The sequence below is a fragment of the Mytilus edulis genome, chromosome 2 (assembly GCF_963676685.1).
Source record: "Mytilus edulis chromosome 2, xbMytEdul2.2, whole genome shotgun sequence".
Classification (NCBI taxonomy): domain Eukaryota; kingdom Metazoa; phylum Mollusca; class Bivalvia; order Mytilida; family Mytilidae; genus Mytilus; species Mytilus edulis.
This window is the reverse complement of record NC_092345.1, coordinates 69624205-69646085: the sequence shown is the minus strand read 5'-3', so window position 1 is coordinate 69646085 and position 21881 is coordinate 69624205. Positions and strand designations below refer to the sequence as shown.

Genomic DNA, 21881 nt, shown 5'->3' with positions numbered 1-21881 from the left:
GAAAACAAAACTTTATGACAAAAGAGATGATTTCAGCTTTCCAATTGTGAACTTTCCATTTCTAAGTAGCAACATTCCAGCAGCACTGCATACGGGGTATATATCTTCAAATTGATACGATATTCCCGTGCTTGCATTTCCCATCATGATTTTCTTGATAGAGGGTTGCTGCTCACAAGGAAGCTATTAAACCAAGAGTTCCAAATGGTGAAGTTGAAATCATCCCTTCGTAAATTTTACGGACGCCATCACGAGTTGGTTGACCGTTATGGAATAACTGTTTCACAAATGATATCTGATATGTTCCTTATGTCGTAACTACAATGCCCTTCCCTTTCATGAATGTGACCTACCAAATTAGACTACCGGTATTTACCCTATTTGTTATCACATAAGCAACATGACGGGTGCCACATGTGGAGCATTTTCTGCTTACCCTTCCGGAGCACCTGAGATCACCCCTAGTTTTTGGTGGGGTTCGTGTTGTTAATTCTTTAGTTTTCTATGTTGTGTCATGTGTACTACTGTTTGTCTGTTTGTCTTTTTCATTTTTAGCCATGGCGTTGTCAGTTTATTTTTGATTTATGAGTTTGACTGTCCCTTTGGTATCTTTCGTTCCTCTTTTAAAATTTGGGATCATTGTTCAATGTGTGATATTTATATTGTACAAAATGTGTGATATCACATGTAAACATATCACTAAACACAATACATTTATTCATGGACTCCTGGTCAAATATTCTATTTTGTGTACCTGCATTAAATGCTATGTTTTCTCTCTATTTCAAAGCAAATCAAAATTAAATATAATGTAGAAAGTGAATTTAATAATCAGAATGATGTCAATAGCACTTATACAACAAAGTTTCTTGTCACACTATCTGTAAGTTATAACATAAATGAACTGATGAAAAGTTGTGTTGGTCAATTATTAAACTCAGACATTAGTCCATTCTTCCTCTGAGTTCTTTCGTTGTTACTTTATCTTTTTCTCTGAAATTAAAAACAATCGTAGTTGAATATTTGGAAGGTTTCACATTTAGCTGGTTTAACATGGGAATCCAATGCAATAATCTATAAAAACAAAAGGACTTGATAAAATTTCTAATCAGATAACACGAAGAACTCAAATGAACACATGATTTAAATCATATTATAACTTGTCGTATAATACTTAATTCCAATATTCATGATATTAGGTGGCATGTACACAAATTTATTTTTAATCAGTTTATGTATATGATAGATATTAATAAGTCTTATTTATGAAGCCTCTTATCATAAATTCCACTGTTTGTGCTAATATGAACCTGTAAAGAAACTATAATAACATTGCACTAACATTTTGTTAAAATTTATTTGTATTTATATTAAAAAAAAAGATAATTAGATGTGTCCTACTGAATGATAAACATGTTCTTACAGGTTGACATTGTTACCCAAAAATTACTTATCTCCTTCAGCTGTACATATTTTCTTCTATAGTTTTCTTCATGTCTATTAATAATCAAATTTAATTTCTTTTACTATTAAACAACAGCTTCTTCAAATGCTTATGAAAAACTTACATGATATGTACTACTGCTCCCCATCCAGACACTGCATCCCTGTCTACTGAGTTTAACAGGGCCTGGGAGATAGTTTCAAACAAATCATCTGGTTCCTGTTATTAAAGGAGATAAATATGACACCTGGTAATTAATAGTTCAACTTTCAAAAAGATGGTCTATAAATTTGGTATAATGTCTTATGTTTGGCCTCACTGGATTTGAAAATGAGTAACAGGTGTTATTTTCATTTTCTATATGTTTGTAGGCAAACTTCAGGAAAACCACGAAATTAAATATCCACAAATATGCAATTTTCCTTAATCCATGAAAATTGATTCCAACAAAAATAAATGAATCTACAGTATTTTGTCTGATAAATTAAGGTAACGGTGTTATGTGTTGTCGGTTGTACTATGCAATATTTTGGTTACTCTTGTAATCTATTTTGTGAATAAACAAAATTACCATGTTAGGTTCCCATAGTGACTCACACATTCCATACATTTGTTCACTACATGTTCCACTAACAACAAAATCATCTGTTATCATTGGACAACCAATCAGATCCATTGATGCAATATAAGGTTCAAAGGTCTTAGGGTCAAGACCAGCTATAACAGGTTCAACAAAGTATGGCCCAAATCTGGAAAGAAAAGAAAATAATAAGGTTACACAATTTGATAATTGATATCATTACTATCACTTGAAAATCTCTCGCAGATTATTAGTTTCACGTTGAAAGTTTAACCATAATAAAAAGAAATCAATGCCCAAATGATAAATCCAATTGGACAGGTAAAAAAGATTTATTTTGCTTTTTTTCAGTTTCTTATCAGCAGATAAAATCGTTTTCAAGTGTTAAACTTTCTTTCTTCTTTCAACATGTCGAAAATTAAAAAAGACACCCAAAAATTCATTGCTTGTAATTGTTGCATTCAAAGAAAAAAGAAATTCAATGAAAGTTATGTCTGAATAGATGGTTATATGACAGGTATGTTATAACAAGAAGCTTATTTCATGAAAAAGTGCCAGTCTGCTATAAATGGGATTCTAAATTACAAATTTAGTAAAATATTGTCTTCCTGATAATTTTTGCAATTTACCCTTCTTACTAAATTCCTTTTCTTTTAAATAACAGCCAAATACTGCAGAAATATGAAATATCAATTTATTAAGGACACCTATAACTTTCAAGAAACCCTCAAAAAGAGATATTTCAGGGGTAATACGCAGGTAGTAGAATATTCTCCAAATTTCTGGGTAATTTCAACTCATCCTGCTGATCATTTTTGTTATTTACAATTTTTACTAATAGCTAGAACCTGCTGTTTTAAAGAAAACAGTCAAAAGCTGAAAATTGGTAAAACAAACTATCATTTCGGGGACAAATTTCCATAAATATTTTCAAATTTTTGTGCAATTTTTCTGGTAGACAGAACTTGGCATGTTAATTATTTTTAAAGCATTACAATTTTAACACATCTCCAATAGTTTTCAACACAACAGTCAAGAACAGCCAAAACAAAATTGAAAATAAAAACATTTGACAAGCAATTCCTCTGAAAGAGGTTAACACATTTTTTTATAAAACTTTCAGGGTAGATACAGCTTGTCCTGGCCTTGCTGTGTCAACCCTTTAACTTGTGTGTTTATCTCTAATTGTGCTAGTTTTCAGGGTATTATCGTACAATTGCTGTATGCTCATATCTTTATGTTCTATTTTCAGTCATAATGACTATGTTGATTTACCAACCTGGACTTTTCTTCTTTTATCTTACAACTCCATTAACTGAAGTTTTACATATAATTACTGAACCTAATTGCATTTTTATAAGTTGACAGTGATATACACATGATATATTACTATGTGATAAGGTCATGAATATTGAACAGCATTACCTTATGATATTTGTTATTGGTTTTTTAAATATTTTTCTTACCTTCTTTCATATAACAAATTAGAAACCATACTCATAAAAGTTTTTGGTTTTATTTTTCTGTTTTCTCTAAGTTCATACATATTTTTTCTGAAATGTAATCTCTGTGATCTGAAAAAGATAATAAACATTTGATAAACATTTCATCATGTTAAGAATGAAAAGAAAACCCTGATATTCTTTCATTCACAAATGAAATACATTTGTAATATAATTTTTCAGTGACAGTACGCCACAGCAAAAGTGTAACAACGACACCAAATATATTTTTGCTTTTTCCCTAACTATGCAACAAGAAAATATTAGTAAATCAAAATTAATTGTTGTAACACATCAATGCATCACAAAGAAAAAAATATTTTTTTCATTTCAATAGAATATGAACAAACAATAATCTCTATGTCATTGTTAGATACATATCTACTTCCTATTCTCTATAGATATAAGAAATAGAATACATTCAAAGTTAATGAAATTGAATTTGGGTTTTAAGGGAGTTTGCTTCTCAGTTTCAAAATAATTCACTTTTCAAAACACTAGTTTATATGATAGTGAATAATAAAGGAATCAAGAGAGCAAAAAAATATATATAGGTCAATGCGTTTGTTTTCGAGATATAAGCCATTGAAATTTTGGCAGGAAAATATTCTCTCTTGACTTTTCAAAGCTTTGATAAGTTTAAGTTCTCAACTTTTCAAAAGCATTGATAAGTTTAAGTTCTCTACCAGATGCTCCGCAGGGCGCAGCTTTATACGACCCCAGAGGTCGAACCCCTGAACAGTTGGGCAAGTATGGACACAACATTTAAGCTTGATACAGCTCAGAATTTGGATTGTGATTAAATAGTTGACACAACATAGGTTTCTGACACAGAATGAATGAGGTCTAAGAACTTAAACTTAAAACTTAAAAATTTTAAATTGGACATTTACCTATTATGGTCCAATATCCAAAATCTAAATACATGGTTAGATTCAGCATTTCATAGAACCCCAAGAATTCAATTTTTGATGAAATCAAATTATGTTCAATTTTAGACACTTTTATAGACCTCAATGTGGACCCATTTGAAAACCGGGCCCAAATATTAAAAATCTAAATACATGGTTAGATTCAGCATATTGAAGAAGTTTAATTTAGGACCCCGATTTGGACCAACTTGAAAACTGGGCCCATAATCACAAATCTAAGTACATGTTTAGATTCAGCATATCAAAGAACCCCAAGAATTCAATTTTTGTTAAAATCAAACTAAGTTTAATTTTGGACCCTTTGGACCTTAATGTAGACCCATTTGAAAACAGGACCAAAAATTAAGAATCTAAATACAAGGTTAGATTTGGCATATCAAAGAAATCCAATAATTCATTTTTTGATGAAATCAAACAAAGATTAATTTTGGCCCCTTTTGGACCCTAATTTCTTAACTGTTGGGACCAAAACTCCCAAATTCAATCCCAACCTTCTTTTGTGGTCATAAACCTTGTGTTAAAATTTCATAGATTTCTATTTACTTATACTAAAGTAATTGTGTAAAAACCAAAAAAAATGCTTATTCAGGACCTTTTTTGGCCCCTAGTTCCTAAACTGTTGGGACCAAAACTCCTAAAATCAATCCCAACCTTCCTTTTGTTGTCATAAATCTTATGTTAAAATTTCATAGATTTCTGTTTACTTATTCTAAAGTTATAGTGCGAAAACCAAATGTTTTCGGATGACTAATATACGACCAAAAAATTGAAGTCGTATAAAAACTATTAAAAAATAAATCAAATTACTTTTACAGATGGCTTATCATTATACATGTAAACTGGTAAAAGATTTATAACAAGAATGTGTCCAAAGTACACGGATGCCCCACTCGCACTATCCTTTTCCATGTTCAATGGACTGTGAAATTGGGTAATAATCTAATTTGGTATTAAAATTAGAAAGATTATACTATAGGGAACAAATGTACTAAGTTTTAAGTTGATTGGACTTCAGCTTCACCAAAAACTACCTTGACCAAAAACTTTAACCTGAAACTCCCACTTTCATTTTCTATGTTCAGTGGACCGTGAAATTGGGGTCAAAAGTCTAATTTGGCTTTAAAATTAGAAAGATCATATCACAAGCAACAAGTCTACTAAGTTTCAAGTTGATTGGACTTCAGCTTCATCAAAAACTACCTTGACCAAAAACTTTAACCTGAATGGACGCACAGATGGACGCACAGACGAACGGAGCCACAGACCAGAAAACATAATGCCCCTCTACTATCGTAGGTGGGGCATAAAAAGAATCAAAGAGCAGATTGCTCTGAGGGATACGACTGCCATTGTTTCATTGACACATGTATGCATGTAGCTGGATAATATTATTTTCAAAACTAATTCAAATGACAAACAGACATGTAAAATAGTAACAAAATAGCCAAACCCGGATAAAAGTGTATGAACAATGTAATTAGGTCTATTGTGTTTTATTTTTGTACTATCAATACCAAGTTTACTTTCCACAGCAGTCACTGACTGACTCAGAGTGAGAGATGTCAGAGAAGGTATTTTATTTCACTCATTGGTAACATTATATTTTATTAAGTGTCTGTTAGCGATGCGCCGATGTATAGTCATCAATGTGCTGATCTATCGTCGTATGATGTAGATCTATGTAGATTTCAATTCGTATCTTATCACCTTTTTCCTACGTTAATTCTAGGAGGAACCCCATTCCTAACTCTTTAAATATTTAATTTCCTTTGGGTCAGTCATCATGGCTCCTTTCCGTACACATTAATCGGTTTAACATGTTTAAATTGCATTCGTTTTTAATATAATACGATGTTTATTGACAGAACCAGCTAATACTCGACGTCTTGTTTATATTCAGAATTCACGGAAGTTACTGCCTGAAGGGAGACAACTCGAAACGATAATATGGAAGACTCCATTTCGCCTGAAGGGGTGTTCTACGATGTGGAATATATTTATTTTAATCTAAATGATGCATATAATTTAAAATTATGCAACAGCAATAACCCTCAATAGCAGACATACATAGAAAAGATCTCATGAGTTATAAATTAATTAATTGAGTGGGGAATCCAGAGCAACCATTCAATCTAAAACCCCTTAAAGTCAAGAAAAAAACTATACGCATGCGCATAATTTCCAAATCAAACCCTGGGGCAAGATATATTAAATGCTTATTAAACGACCTAGATGGTTCTCAATTTCTTTATGGAAGTACAATCTCAAATATCAGTTTCATAACGGTAACATATAAGAAAAACTCCACTTCAGTTCTTATATGACAGAAATAGATTTATCGGTATTCAGAGAACTCTCGCATTTTATCAAAACTGGGAATTCCCTCTGACGTGTTTCTAAATTTATAACTACACTAAATATAAATACTGCTTAATTCTGATTTTCCGTGTTGTTAAAAACATGCATCGAAGTCAAGGGAATTATCAAACATGAAGATTATGAAAAGAACATTATAGGAAAGTTGATTCAGTTCAATCCTTTTGTTTGTTTTAACCTTTTAAAGCAAGACAATCATAAGAATCTGAGATGTTCCTTAATGTTTAGAATAAAACGGTTGACGTGAGGGAAATTGCTCTGAGCCACCGTTATAAGTCTACAGATTGCTTGAAAGCAATCGTATCCCAAAAATGGGGGTCAATGGGCAATTTTTTTTAAGGCATTCAAATAGATAAAACCAGAGGATTCCGAAAAGCCAGAATATGGTTGTTCTATAAATAGTTAGTCATTGTCTGTGCCAGGCTTTAAGGCATACCCTAATCTCACTCTGAACGTTCATTGTGACCCATCTATAATTTTTTTTTTTCAAATTAGGTCTGGCAAACAGATGATAGGACTCACAAAATATTGTCTATAAATATGCAAACTTGGATGGAGAGTTGTCTCATTGGCACTCATACCACATCTTCTTATATCTAGAACCCAATGTCTTTTCCCTTAAAAAATTATCTACATCTCTTTAATGATGTTTTAAACAAAAAAAAATTTCTTTACAGTTACATGTTACGATGTATAGCACTAAAAACAGGCTGCAAAAGTAGCTCTCATAGACTTTGTTCTATCCTGTGATCACCTACACATATATTGTTTATACAATCTCTTCTTTAATATAAAAGAATACTCGTCTCATCTCATTTTTATAAACATGCTAAACAAACACAGTGTTGTTCATCCACTCTCCTAACTTAATGTACATTGTGTTCATACTACAACTTCCCTAACTTACACTGTTTGTACATCTGTGGCCAGACCAGGTAAGCCTATGTACAGTCTGTCACCCATTTCAAATATCTTCTGGAAATTAGTTGACACTGTCTGTGCTTGTACACCAAATCTTCTGTCAGCAGCAATAGCTACACAATCTCTACCTTTCATGGCTACAATAGCCGCACCATTATATTCCATAATACTCTAAAAAGAAAAAGTAAAAGAAATACATGTATAAGCAAACTACATTCATGCAAAACTTGTTGTGTTTACACAACAAATTTTTTTTAAATTTCTGAAACAAAAAATGGCATACAGGTATCACTTTTATATATCTATATCGTGTTCTTATTCTTCAAAAAATAAATACTTGCGAGAAATATACAATATATTATTGGTATGCACTTTATTTAATATTAATATATATTTTAATAATTCTTTGTTCTTTTTTTATATGATGAACCCCTGTTGCACAAGGTTATGCAGAAAGTTCTTTCAACTTTTTGCCAAAACAAATGATTGCATTTTTATTCATTTTGATAAATTTTGCGTAACTAAATAATTTTTTGCTCAAATCAGTCTGCATGTTTAGCCACTAGTCAGATGCCCCAGACTAGTAAAATTTCATTAGGAGTAGTAAGTTTTCGCAAAACTTTGTTTGGCCCAATAAGAAAAATGTCAGAATATTGGTCTTCGGACTAGTAAATAATGTAGTAGCTATATATTTAGTTGAAAAAGTTTTTGGTGAAGACTGTAAAATAATCAATTAATATTAAAGTTGCATACAGGGCAAGGCATTTAATAAAAGAAACTAATTTCTCTGCTAATTAGGAGTTTGGAACTCTGTGCTTCACCTACAACCGTACATGTATATACATGGTCATATATACATTGAACATGTATATACATTGTATAACCCAATCTGAACATATTTTAAATTTGTGCTACTTGTCTCTAGATGACCCTCTACACTTAACTAAGGTACCTAGACACTAAGACAGCTTGGCAAAAGAAGCCCTACTAAACTAAAGAAGCCCTAATAACATGACTGGTGCCACACGTGGGGCAGGATCTGCTTATATATATATTAATTACCCTTCTGGAACACCTGAGATCACCCCCAGTTTTTGATGGGGTTCTTGTTGCTTAGTCTTTAGTTTTCTGTGTTATGTCTTCTGTGCTATTATTTTTCTGTTTGTCTTTTTATTTTAAGTCATGGCGTTGTCAGTTTATTTTCAATCTATGAGTGACTATCCCTCTGGTATCTTTCATCCCTCTTTTAAATATTATCAAATAATCTTACTGTTGAGAAATAACCTTTTGGTTACTATATATACACACACAAACCTGTGTACCTTAACAAAAAGTTGTAATGCATGACAGGAACTAGATAATTAAATTTTAAATGCATTTTAAGTCGCTGAAAATATTCAACTTTTTGGTTTTAGCTATTTATTTTTGTTTTCATTCCTGCAGACATGGCAGATGGTGCCAAAATGAACTTCAGTTTGGAAAGAGGTTCGAGAAGCTCCACTCATATAATAAATGTTGTGATTAGTATTGATTTATTTGGAAGTGTCTGCAAGTGTAACACCCCTCCCCCTTTTTTTTTTATTGTACGTGGTTTTTTTTTTCCTTGCTGCAAAACTTTTCATTTTCTGAATGTTAGTTCACGGATTGAATAAACTAAAACGAAAGATGCAATGAAAATCATATTCGATGTTTGTGGAATTCAAAACAATCGTTTTACCATTGTGAAAATGTTGCCCGGTGAAAACTGCAAATTCACAAATCTCTAAAAATTTTACTCTGAAGAATTATGGTAGGGGAGGTAATAGAAAAAATGTTGGATCTATGTCGACTCGTACCTTTTCAATCTCGTACCCATTTTTAATAACTCTTACTGTCATATGAAGTGTTTCTCTTAAGTTTATTACTTTTAAAGTTTGCACATTTAAAAACGATATTAAGAATATTTAAATTTCAATTATTTGGTGAAAATTTGGAAAACATTTAACATTATCTTAAAATTTGGATTTTGATATTTAAAATTTTATCAAAATTTTAAAAATCTATTAAAAATTTTAAACCCTTTTTTAAATTGAATTGAAAAATGTTAGATTCTACACAGACCAACAAGGATCTTACAAGATTTTCCAAAATAACTTCTAAAATAGATGTTATAATATTATGAAAAGAAAGTAGGGTTGAGCAAAATTTTTAATGGCACTACGTTGCTAAAACTAGAGGATTATGAATATCTCACAATGAGTCAAAAATAATATCATTATCCTTTACAGATGGAAACGTATGGAAATATGAAAAAAAGAAAATCTTTTTACAATCCCATTCATTATTAACGTTCTCCATCATTCGGCCTGTCTACTTTACAGGTTTTCACGATCGGCGGACGGTAAGCTTCCAAAGTTTCGATCATCAATCACTGAATGAAATGTCGGTATTCGATTTTACGTTATGAATTTGTTATAAATGTTTTTAAAAAAACGTTGGACACCCCCTTTTTTTGTTTGTTTGACAATTAAATTAATGGTTAATTATTCATCCTTTTTGTAGTGGGACAAAGCGTTGGAACCCTGTGCCCTTTTTATATGACTTTGCATGCGTTGGAACTCCTTTTAAAATTGACTGGATCCAATCAACGCCCGACGAATCATTGGAAAAAAGGAATGTATATATTGGGTATCATATATAACAACAGTGCACATACTTCAAAAATATCTCGCCTGTTTTACTTATCATAAGGTTCATGTAATATAAAGATTTTACTATAAGTATCACATAAACTTGACATTAGTTTAAACAATATTTATTCAGATAAATCAACATTAAACATATTATACAATGAAATAATATTAAGGATTCAGAAACAAGCAATTTGCTTTTACAAATCTGTCTCCCAAACTTGACATTAATATCTTTGTTCTATAAAAATGAGGTCTCGGTCAGATGAAACATGTCAGACAGTAGATAGATATAGGAAGATGTGGTGTGAGTGCCAATGAGACATCTCTCCATCCAAATAACAATTTATAAAAGTAAACCATTATAGGTCAATGTTCGGCCTTCAACACGGAGCCTTGGCTCTTACCGAACAACAAGCTATAAAGGGCACCAAAATAACTAGTGTAAAACCATTCAAACGGGAAAACCAACGGTCTAATCTATATAAAAAAACACGTATAAATTACATTAACAAACTACAACTACTGTACATCAGATTAGCATACTTGTATCATCATACAAACATTCCGTACACAAAATGTAGTGGCCCTATTTGCCGGCTAAAAAAGAGGGGCGAAAGATACCAAAGGAACATTCAAACTCATAAAAAAAATTAAAACGCTTTGCTTAAAAAGACATACAGACAAACAATAATATACACAAAACACAACATAGAAAAATAAAGACTAAGCAGCACGAATCCCATCAAGAAGTGAGGGTGATCTCAGGTTGTCTGGAAGGGTAAGCAGATCCTGCTCCATATTTGGCACCCGTAGTGTAGCTCATGTTAGTACAAACCTGGTAATAAGTCTAATTTGGTAGGTCACATTCGTGAAAAGGGAACGGGCTTGTAGTTGTGCAACATAAGGAACATATCTGCTATTATTTGTGAAACGGATATTCCATAAAGTTCAACTAACAGTTGAGTAACTCGTGATAGAATCTGTAAAATATTAACGAAGGGGTGATACATTTGAAACAGCAGATCACACCACAAAATCTAAACATTGACCAATGAACCATGAATATGAGGTCAAGGTCATATGTCAATGAACCGTACCAGACAGACATGTACACCTTACACTTATTCAATACACCAAATATAGTTGACCTATATCTTTTACTATCTGATACTGACAAATTATAAACTTTTGATTATATTATTCACCATTTAGCCTGGAAATGAGGCAAAGTTCATACGAAACCAGTATGACAGACATAAACACCTTTCACTCGTTCCATACATCATATAAAATTGAACTACTGCTTGTTATATTTGAGAGATAACCCAAACTACAAAAGTCAAACATTGTCCGATAAACTTTGGAAATTAGTTCAGTGAGATTATATACCTGCTAGAACAGAGACTTTCTGTACTAAGTACTTAGCCTAGTATAGAAAATCCCTGGCTAGACGAAAATGTTTAAAACTTTACAATCATTCCGTACATATATATATATTTTATATGGTATATTAAATATATTGGCCCTATTTATTATAGTACTCTATAATAGGTTGGTAGTCCTTGGCTGCTTGTTGGATTTGGAATTGAAATTGCGTCCATGGATTTTTTTGTTCGTAATTAAGCTAACTTCTGTTATGTACAAAATAAGGTCATTTGAAAACCCATACAAAATGGACATAATCATCCCTGAACTACGACCGACCAACAGCCAACACAAAATTCGGCCCCATCAATAAATCCTAACACATTTTTTAGTGCACAAAATCAAATTCCACTCTGTTATATTAGAAAAACTACTGCGTGACTGTGTAATTAATACTACATAGATATAGGAAGATGTGGTGTGAGTGCCAATGAGACAACTCTCCATACAAATAACAATTTAAAAAGTAAACCATTATAGGTTAAAGTACGGCCTTCAACACGGAGCCTTAGCTCACACCGAACAACAAGCTATAAAGGGCCCCAAAATTACTAGTGTAAAACCATTCAAACGGGAAAACCAACGGTCTAATCTATATAAACAAAACGAGAAACGAGAAACACTTATATATTACATAAACAAACGACAACTACTGTACATCAGATTCCTGACTTAGGACAGGTGCAAACATTTGCAGCGGGATTAAACGTTTTAATGGATCCAAACCTTCTCCCTTTTTCTGAAACAATAGCATAACATCACAACAAAGAAAAACATACGATAAAATATCAATTGGCAGACTTAACTCAATCAAAAAACGTATGATTAAACAATGAACGAATAAATTTGATCTGCGATATCTGAATACAAATGCACAGTTAATTAAATATTAGAGACAAACATTCATGACCAAAAAGCTAACAAACAAATTCAAAAACAGGACATGACTGAGAAATATTTAACCAATCAATGTTCACTTTAGAAAAAAACCGGTTTTTTTTATAATCTTGAAGTTTATACAAATGTTGTAAGAATAAGTGAAGATATTACAAATAATCAAAGCTGGTGTACAGACAAGATCCGTATAAATAAAAAATGACAAAAAAGCATTATAAACAGTATCAACAGGTCGAATTAACAAGAAAATACGATTTGAGAGTACATTTACATGTACATGCAGTTTTTTTTTTTAAATTATGAAAAAATGTATAAATTCTTAATGTTTTAATTCAAAATTGTACATACTCTTACAGGTGAATGAATGCCCATGTAGATTTGTGGTATATGTCAACGTTCGAAACTTTATAAGGCACCAACCCAACGATACATATACTACCAGAAGAAAACTGCATTCACACTTCATTCCACAAATAACGTAAAGTTCTAGACTACATGTCACTATGGCTTTGTTGACTAGACCCAAACCACAGGCACTTGTCTCAGAAAAAAAATTTCCTATATAGTATATACCTTAATATGTGTTATATTAGGGTACATATGAAAAAAATCCTGAGACAAGTGCCTGTGACCCAGGCTGGGATATAATGTGTGAATAAACGCACCAAATGCTCTTCAGATGAAATTTGTTGGCACTGCTCTTATACCAAGCGTAGTTCTAAACGGAACCAAAAAAATGTAATTGTCCAAGTTATAATTAGGAGCATTAATCTATAGTAGGGTAAGTGACTAACTGCCTAAATTCGATCCATGTCTGCGAGTTTTGGTTGATTCGTTCTGAGCATAGTGTAAGAGGTTCATAAAATGTTGATGGGAAAAATTTAAGTAAGAGTGCATTAACACATGATGGGGCGAACAAATAACACTTGAAACACACGAACGGACGGTCAAGGGTTACATTTGGTAACACCTTCGCCACTCGGCATGTCTTATTGTGCTGAACATTTTTGCAATTTAAAGTTTCATGGTTGTCATGATACTTGATGGACATGAAAAAACAAACTTTATACCAGATATTATAAGGATCATTCAGCTGATCATCATGAAGTTCGGTTGAAATTGTTTTAGTGGTTTCAAAGCAGGAGATTTTGTAATAGTTTACAAACAGACGACTAACGCAAAGAGATGACAAAAGCTCATTTTGGCTTTTATGATGTCCAGATGAAACAAACCCTTTATGTTATTTTTGACAAACAGACCTGAGTCAGGAGCCTGTGACTCAGTGGTCACAGTGTCGTTTGTTGCTGTGTAACATATTTATTTTTTGTTCATTTTTTGTACATTAATTAGGCCATTAGTTTTCACGTTTGAATTGTTTTACATTTGTCATTTCGGAGCCTTTTATAGCTGACTATGCGGTATTGGCTTTTCTCATTGTTGAAGGCCATACAGGGTGATCTATAGTTGTTAATTTCTGTGTCATTTAGTCAATTGTGAAGAATCCCATTGGCTATCATACCACATCTTCTTTTTTATATTAAGCAGTAATTAGACACACTCTCCTTGGCATCAACACAGAGGGGGGAAAAAAAACTACATGTGCAATATTTACCTAGCTTTAATGCAAATAATATTTATCTGGTTCTGTGTGGCCCATTCTTTGAATTGTTCATTCAAGCAGACTCAGATTAAAGGATTTTATATTTGAAGATAATTCCTCCTTCTTTACATGTATTTGAAGATAATTCCTCCTTCTTTACATGTATTTGAAGATAATTCCTCCTTCTTTACATGTATTTGGAATCAAACAAATGAATCATACTATTTTAAATGAATAAGAAATTTAAGTTTTTGATGTTTTTATGGCATTTTTGAATGGTAAAGAAAGAAATACTAAATGTGTATGCATGACAAACAGATGTGAACAAAGTTTATATCCATTAAATACACTCCAACTTATTTTAAAATACATGTACCATATACATGTACAAAATTTAAGTTTCATAATATGAAGTTCATGTATCACAGCAAGTTAAGATTGTATCATTTACCAGGTACATAAGCACTTAATAGTACTTAAAAGGTTCATAAGGCCCCAAAAATGCAGGGCCTTTTGAAAACCATGACCATTATCAAAGATAAAAAAAGAAAACACGTTGGGATTTTTTCTGATCATTAACTTAGTTTCTTGAAAAACAAACATTAAGGAAGAAAATAAAATAATCTGAGCACTAATTAAAAGATGAACCTTTCTTGGAATCATTCAAACTCACCATTCCATATAAATAGACTTGAATGGGGTTTCCAACATTGTGAATAATGGACAAAAAATGCAGAATAAGGAGCAAAAAATGTGAAGTATAGAGAAAAGCAGGCCAAAATAATAATTAGTATACAAAGTTATAGAATAAACCAATGAAGCAATATGGAATATATGAAACAGCAAAAACCAATTGGTAGCTACATGTATCTACAAAAAAGTTGGATTTATTCTCTTTTCAGGTTCTTGAGTTAGAACCAATAAAAACACATTATAGTTCATGTGACCTGATCTTAGAGGTGATGAGTTCAAAATAAATATGGATTATTTTTCTCATAACATGTGACCATTGTCATGATTGTTACATCAAAGATTGATTCCAATATATGGTAAAGCTTTAAATTAGTTACATGTATTATCCATTGCTGATGGTCTAACTGATAATGAAAACTGGTATATCCTCACATTTTTGATACAGTTTTTAAAATGTTAATATAAAATGCTGTTTTTGTTAGTGACCATACTGCCTATATTCATTAAATCAGAACAGAAGCAATCACACATACAGTACCTCTAAGGCAATTTTCTAAGGACCCAATGTAATTGGTTTTAATATTTTGCTCACACAAACAGCAAGCTACATTTACATAAATGGCCTTAAAAATAACAAGTGTTAAACCATTCAAACAATGTTTTTGTTTAACAATTAACCTGAGTTAAAGGTTACATGTCCTTTAATTTTAAAGGAGATGTCAGGTCTCAAGGTTACAAACCAAGCCTCCTTAAGGTTGCAGGTTTGAGTTACATGTAGCACTTTAAAGACTCTAGACCAAACAGAAGAGGATTTAGGGGGAGGGGCAGAGGGCCTTAGCCTTCCATATGCAGCTACATGTACATATATGGTTAATGCATAGAATTTATACATGTTCCACTCTAAACATTGACTAGTTTGGGGCCCTATCCTCAACCCCCTTATTAAATCCTGGATTTGCATCTGCCAAATATAGTTGACCCCCATTTAGATGTAGTACTTATGGTAATTGCTAAATTGACCAAATCACAAAAACCTAATGTTAAACTAAGATGAAGGCTAAAGACAAATGAAACATGGATTAGCATGGATATGCCAAATAGAAACTACAGAATACAAGCTATCTACAGTCAAATCCAAAATACAAATTGTCTTAACATAAATAGCTCCCTTCAGAAATTGTTTAAAATATTTTTTTACAATATCAAATGATTCTGATGCAAAGTTTCAATATATTTACACATATATACTTAATTCTTTATAACCAGACCTTACACAAAATTTATTGTTCTAGAATTATTATAAATATTGATAAGCATGCAAAACATGAAAGCCACTTATATATATTTAGGAAGTGCATGACACAACAAAGTATCTCCTATTTACCATGTTAACAATGCATTTACAATTATACATAATATCAAAAATGTTAAGTTGCTAAAGATTAGCACATACATATATCATGTTACATGTACATTATTACATCTACCTTCAGTTTTCAGACATATATACTAGTATACATTAGTTTCAGAATGTCTACAGACTGCAAAACACAGCACTCATGGATCACAATTATTCCCACTTTTCATTCAGTTAATGCAAGATATTTCCAATTTTGGCATTTCTTATTGATATTTGAAAATGATTCCATACAAGTGAGAGGTTTAGCGCTATAAAACCAGGTTCAATTCACCATTTTCTTACATTTGAGAATACCTTTACCAAGTCATGAATATGACAGTTGTTATCCATTCGTTTGATGTGTTTAATCATTTGATTTCGCCATTTGATTAGAGACTCTGAGTTCAGTATTTTTGTTATTTTACTTTTTTTTCGATTACAACTCTCTGAATTTTTATTGAAGTACAGGCTAGTTTAAGAGAAATTCTTTATACAATTTCTCTCAATTGACAACAAAAATGTGCCAAAATTTATCATTAGGCATTCCTGCTATAACCAACCCATGAATAATCATAAAACTCAACCTATACAGAGAAGTGGGAATAATTCAAAAATTAATATCAGTAACATATAACATGTACAAATGTATAAGGCTAAAAGAAAGTACGACAGAAAGTCACAATTCACTTTTGATACAACAGACTATTTTTTAAAGTTTTTTGGAGGGTTAAATGTTTTTCTTTTCTAAAAAATTGAACAACTTTCATACTTTGTCAATGTTTGTTAAAAAATAAAATTGTCAAACTTTTGGTAATGATAAAAAAAATCTTTTAGACAATAACTGTCAAAATAGTCTATTTATTCAATTTTCTGTACGATGCAAATACATGTATGCAAATAAATTTATTTAATAAATAATAAAAATTTCTAAATCTTCATTTTAGAAAGTAAACATGTAAATGAATAATTTGCTAAAAATAAAATTAAATGAAACCATTTTAAGAATTTTCTATTCAAATCTTCGAACAGTTGTAAACTTTATTTTTGTCCTATTACATGTACTAATAGGCTATTAGTTTTGTGACTTTCTGTCAATTTATCTTCTAAACTATGATAATTGCTTAATTTTACTGCTATAATCTATTGCTTATGAATATGATACATGTATATATATATTTTAACTAAATTTTACTGATGCATTTTTATATGAGTTGTTAGGGAAGATTTCTGTGTAAATGTTTTTAAACATGAATTACATTTATATGGCTTTTCTCTGCTATGAGTGCGTAAATGCACAGTTAGATAATTTTTTATTGCAAATGTTTTCCCACATATATTGCAATCATATGGCTTTTGATTTGAATGTTTTATTTGTTTATGGGTGTTTAGAGATGATGATTGGGAGAAAGCCGTGTTACAGATATCACAATGATAGGGTTTTTCTCCAGTATGTGTCCTCTGATGTATTTTTAGGAATGACGTGTTTTGAAAGGTCTTTCCACACAAATCACATCTGTGTTTATGATGTTTCTTCATCTTGCATTCTAAGCTTTGTGATTCATTCTGGTATATATCCGGTTGCACATGTGTTTGTTGGACAATAGATCTTAAAGTGGTCAATTCACAGTTGATGCAGATCTTTTCTACACTTTTGGCAAAGAAAAGACGCTTACAAATTAAACACAAATCATTTCCTTGATTTGGAGGAGATGTTTGAAACATTTGCATTGATCCTTCCATTGAACTTAGGGATTAACGTTGAAAAGCAATCTGGAAAAAAAAGGAGAGTGTAATAAATTAAAGTACAGTATAATGATAATATTTCTACAGTCCTATAACATGTATAAACTAACCTCAACTTGTATAGTACTTTTTTTTCATTTAGGTAAAAATATTTTATGCCCCATGAAAACAAGAGTGTAAATGCACATACTTTAATGCTCTGATTTTTTTAATACTTTATCATGTTTATTGATCATGATTGAATTTAATTTTCAAGTTGTATTTTACTTAATTTTTCTATAACTTATAATAGCTAGTTTTCAATTTATGAATATGTTGAACAATTTCTTAGAAATGATATAGATTTTGTCAATAGACATATTTACACTTGTATGCAAATTTTTACGCCATTACATATAATCACACAGGTTCCTGTAACCTATATGACATCATAATTCAAAACATTTGACATCATAACTAAAAAGTGATTGTTGTTTGACGTCAATAGGTTATTAGGAGGTAATATAAGGTCATTCGGAGGCAAAATACATCTAAATACCAAAAGTGTAAATACGTTTATTTTACACCTCAGCATTTTAGACCCATCTGATGGTTTATGGTATTTTGACATTTTTTTAAAGATTTTTTGTATTGCTGATAAATTTTCCTTTTAGAATACAGTTTCAACGAATATATTATAATCTTCAACATCATACATTTAAGGCTTATAACTCGAAAAATTAGTCAACATATGTAATTTTAATGCATTTAATTTTTAGGAAACCTAAAATCTGATATGTTGGTGAAAAATGTAAATAATAGATCTTGATAATCATGATTATCTGAACATTTTTGCCTCTACCTGATTTTTTTGGATTTTTTTCAATTCCAAGATATTTGACCACTCATGTCCCCCTATGTTCATTTATAAAGCCAGGGTGACTAGTTTGTTTATCATGTTTATTGTAAAGCGCCAATAAAACTTTATTGTTAAAGGCCCTCAGTTGCCTTTAATTGTAACAGGAACATATATATTATGTATTATGTTAGATATACTGTTCCTAGATTGTAAATACACTTTATTTAGTTTTACAAATATGCGCTATGAGAAGAAAATGGTTTCCTTTTATATAGACACTATTTTCTTCCCATTACCATGATTACCCATATGTTATATTCTCCAGTGCCTGTGTGATCATGATGATGATCATGAGCATTTTTTCCAGTCTGCAGAAGATAGCAAATCAAGCAAACATATTTCCTTTGATACAGTCCACTCAGTTACACAGATTAAATCACCTTTTGTTCAGTTAAACTGTAATTATTCAGGTAAATAAAAATATTTGTTATTTTGTATACAATTTAATAAAATACATGTATTTGTCTTTGTCAACCAAGAGTTCCAAATGGTGAAGTTGAAATCATCACTTTGTAAATTTTACAGACGCCATCACGAGTTGGTTGACCATTATGGAATATCCGTTTCACAGATGATATCGGATATGTTCCTTATGTCGTAACTACAATCCTGTTCCCTTTCACGAATGTAACCTACTGAATTAGACTATTTACCCCTATTTGTGACATGTTTACCTATTGTTTTTGTTGTTTTGTTAACACATCGTTGTCAATATAATGGAATTTGATGCAACTGTAATAGAAGTGAGAGGTTTAGCTAGTTTTAAAACCAGGTTCAATCCACCATACACCTTATAGCTATTTGTCCGCCATCAGGAAATCACACAGGTTCCCGTTAAATTTTGACGTCATAAAGCAAAATATCTGACGCCACAATCTGGGTCTCATTGGGGTCTAAGCATGACGCGGGATTGCCGATTTTTTGTAAGCGTGACACATGAAAGTCAAATTATTGTGTCCTGAAAACTGGAAATTAGGTCTAGCGGGAACGGGAAATGACAAAAAAATGAGAATTGCTTACGTACATAGTGTAAGCGTGATACGGGAATCTGACAAAACAATCAGCGGGATCCGGGATCGGAACCCCCCACTGAGACCCTCACAATGGAAAAGTAATTGTTGTGTGCCTCAAAAGTTCAAGCGACCGGTCAGCCGGGATTAGCGATAAGTTGTATTTTCTACATAAGAAAATGCCTGTACCAAGTCAGGAATATGACAGTTGTTATCCATTCGTTTGGTGTTTTTGATTTTGCTATTTGAATGGGGAGTTTTTGTGATTTCACTTTTTAGACCTCTCAAAAAATACACTTGGCAGTATTTGTATAATATTATGCGAGAACTTACGTTTTTGTTTTATATGTCATGTACTTGCTTAAAAGTATCGAAAGACATATTTGATATCTTCACAGACTTCAGCTGTCAAAATGTTGTTTTTCAATATTGGATTTGGTAAATCATATTCACGAGAGCTATAACAAGGGACATAACTATTTTTCGTTTCCAAAAATGAAACATTACGTATTTATTTTTTGAGTTATCTCTCTTAGTGTAGATGAAGTGAAATTAGGTTGGAAAAAAGTTTTTTTTTATAATTATAGCTTTTATATATGCGGTGTTACATGATTGAAAGGATAAACATGCATATTGAAGAAGTAAAGATTATATTTTCATTTGAAAATTTCATAAAAATGTGGTAATTTTTATTTCTATGACTTTATCTCTTCAAATATAAAATCAAAGATGTCCAGTTGTCGACACTTGTTTAAAAATATATGTTCATTTATCAACGTGACAGTATCAGCCAGGGACATAATATAGTGTTATTTACTGGCTGTTTCTGTATTGGCACTGGTATAGATTCAAGTTTTGCTGTATTGGCCTCGAGACACAATAAAACATTTAAAAACAAGAATGTGTCCCTATATAGTACACAGATGCCCCACTAGCACTATCATTTTCTATGTTCAGTGGACCGTGAAATTGGGGTCAAAAATTTATAAGCATTAAAATTGAAAAGATCATATCACAAAGAACATATATACTAAGTTTCAAGTTGATTGGACTTCAACTTCATCAAAAACTACCTTGACCAAATACTTTAACCTGAAGCGGGACGAACGTACGAACGTCACGTACGGACGAACAGACAGACTGACGAACGGACGTACAGACCAGAAAACATAATGCCCCTCTACTATCGTAGGTGGGGCATAAAAACATGAAAAGTTACAATTGCTTTAATATGATTTTCCTGAGACTACTTTTTTTATTTAAGTAATCTCATCTTTCAAACTAAACTTTGATTTGAACAAAACATTTTAAAGATAGTGAAGAGACTGTTTCTTTGTATTGTCTTGGTATCAATCCTGTAAATTTGGATTTTAAACCAATAAAAATTACTTACTTACTTACTTATATATAATTAGTACAAGGTTGATCCTAGATTGATGTGGACATTACATTTAGACATTTTTATACTATAAATTTAAAGCTGGAGTGTTCTAGTATACTTATTTTGTTTTATGTGATGGTCAAACATATGCAGTCAAATACTTGATACAAAAAATTGCAAGCAGTTGTTAATACAGAAAAAAATAGTGGAGTTGTCTATAAATTTGTCCGTGTTGACTTATTGTCACCAATAATGTGTTATACTTATCCTTACATACATCAAATGAATGGCAGATGATTTCTTATTATGCAATTACATTTTGGGGCCCTTTATAGTTTGTTCGGTGTGAGCCAAGGCTCCGTGTTGAAGGCCGTACGTTGACCTATAATGGTTTACTTTTATAAATTG

The 21881-nt window shown here is 31.6% G+C and overlaps 1 protein-coding gene and 1 long non-coding RNA gene across 2 annotated transcripts; both read right to left on the bottom strand.

Annotated features, from left to right (window-relative positions):
- Window positions 1-807: 807 nt before the first annotated feature.
- On the bottom strand, window positions 808-9566 carry LOC139512785 (proteasome subunit beta type-3). The gene is made up of 6 exons (XM_071300699.1): window positions 9473-9566; window positions 7742-7926; window positions 3491-3598; window positions 2016-2193; window positions 1569-1663; window positions 808-993 (listed from the first exon to the last, which is right to left on the bottom strand). The coding sequence occupies exons 1-6, from the start codon at window positions 9473-9475 to the stop codon at window positions 945-947; spliced, it is 618 nt and encodes a 205-aa protein (XP_071156800.1). The 5' UTR covers window positions 9476-9566; the 3' UTR covers window positions 808-944.
- A 4785-nt stretch (window positions 9567-14351) lies between these two features.
- On the bottom strand, window positions 14352-20555 carry LOC139512786 (uncharacterized). The gene is made up of 2 exons (XR_011662334.1): window positions 20426-20555; window positions 14352-18211 (listed from the first exon to the last, which is right to left on the bottom strand). It is a non-coding gene; the product is annotated as an uncharacterized lncRNA (long non-coding RNA).
- Window positions 20556-21881: the final 1326 nt, after the last annotated feature.

Excerpts from the sequence above, each read along its gene's own strand:
- LOC139512785 (XM_071300699.1), bottom strand. Across the intron at positions 2,194-3,490 it reads AATTTGTTATATGAAAGAAG|ATTTGGGCCATACTTTGTTG; the intron begins GTAAGAAAAATA and ends TTTTCTTTCCAG. Across the intron at positions 1,664-2,015 it reads CACTATGGGAACCTAACATG|GAACCAGATGATTTGTTTGA; the intron begins GTAATTTTGTTT and ends CTTTAATAACAG.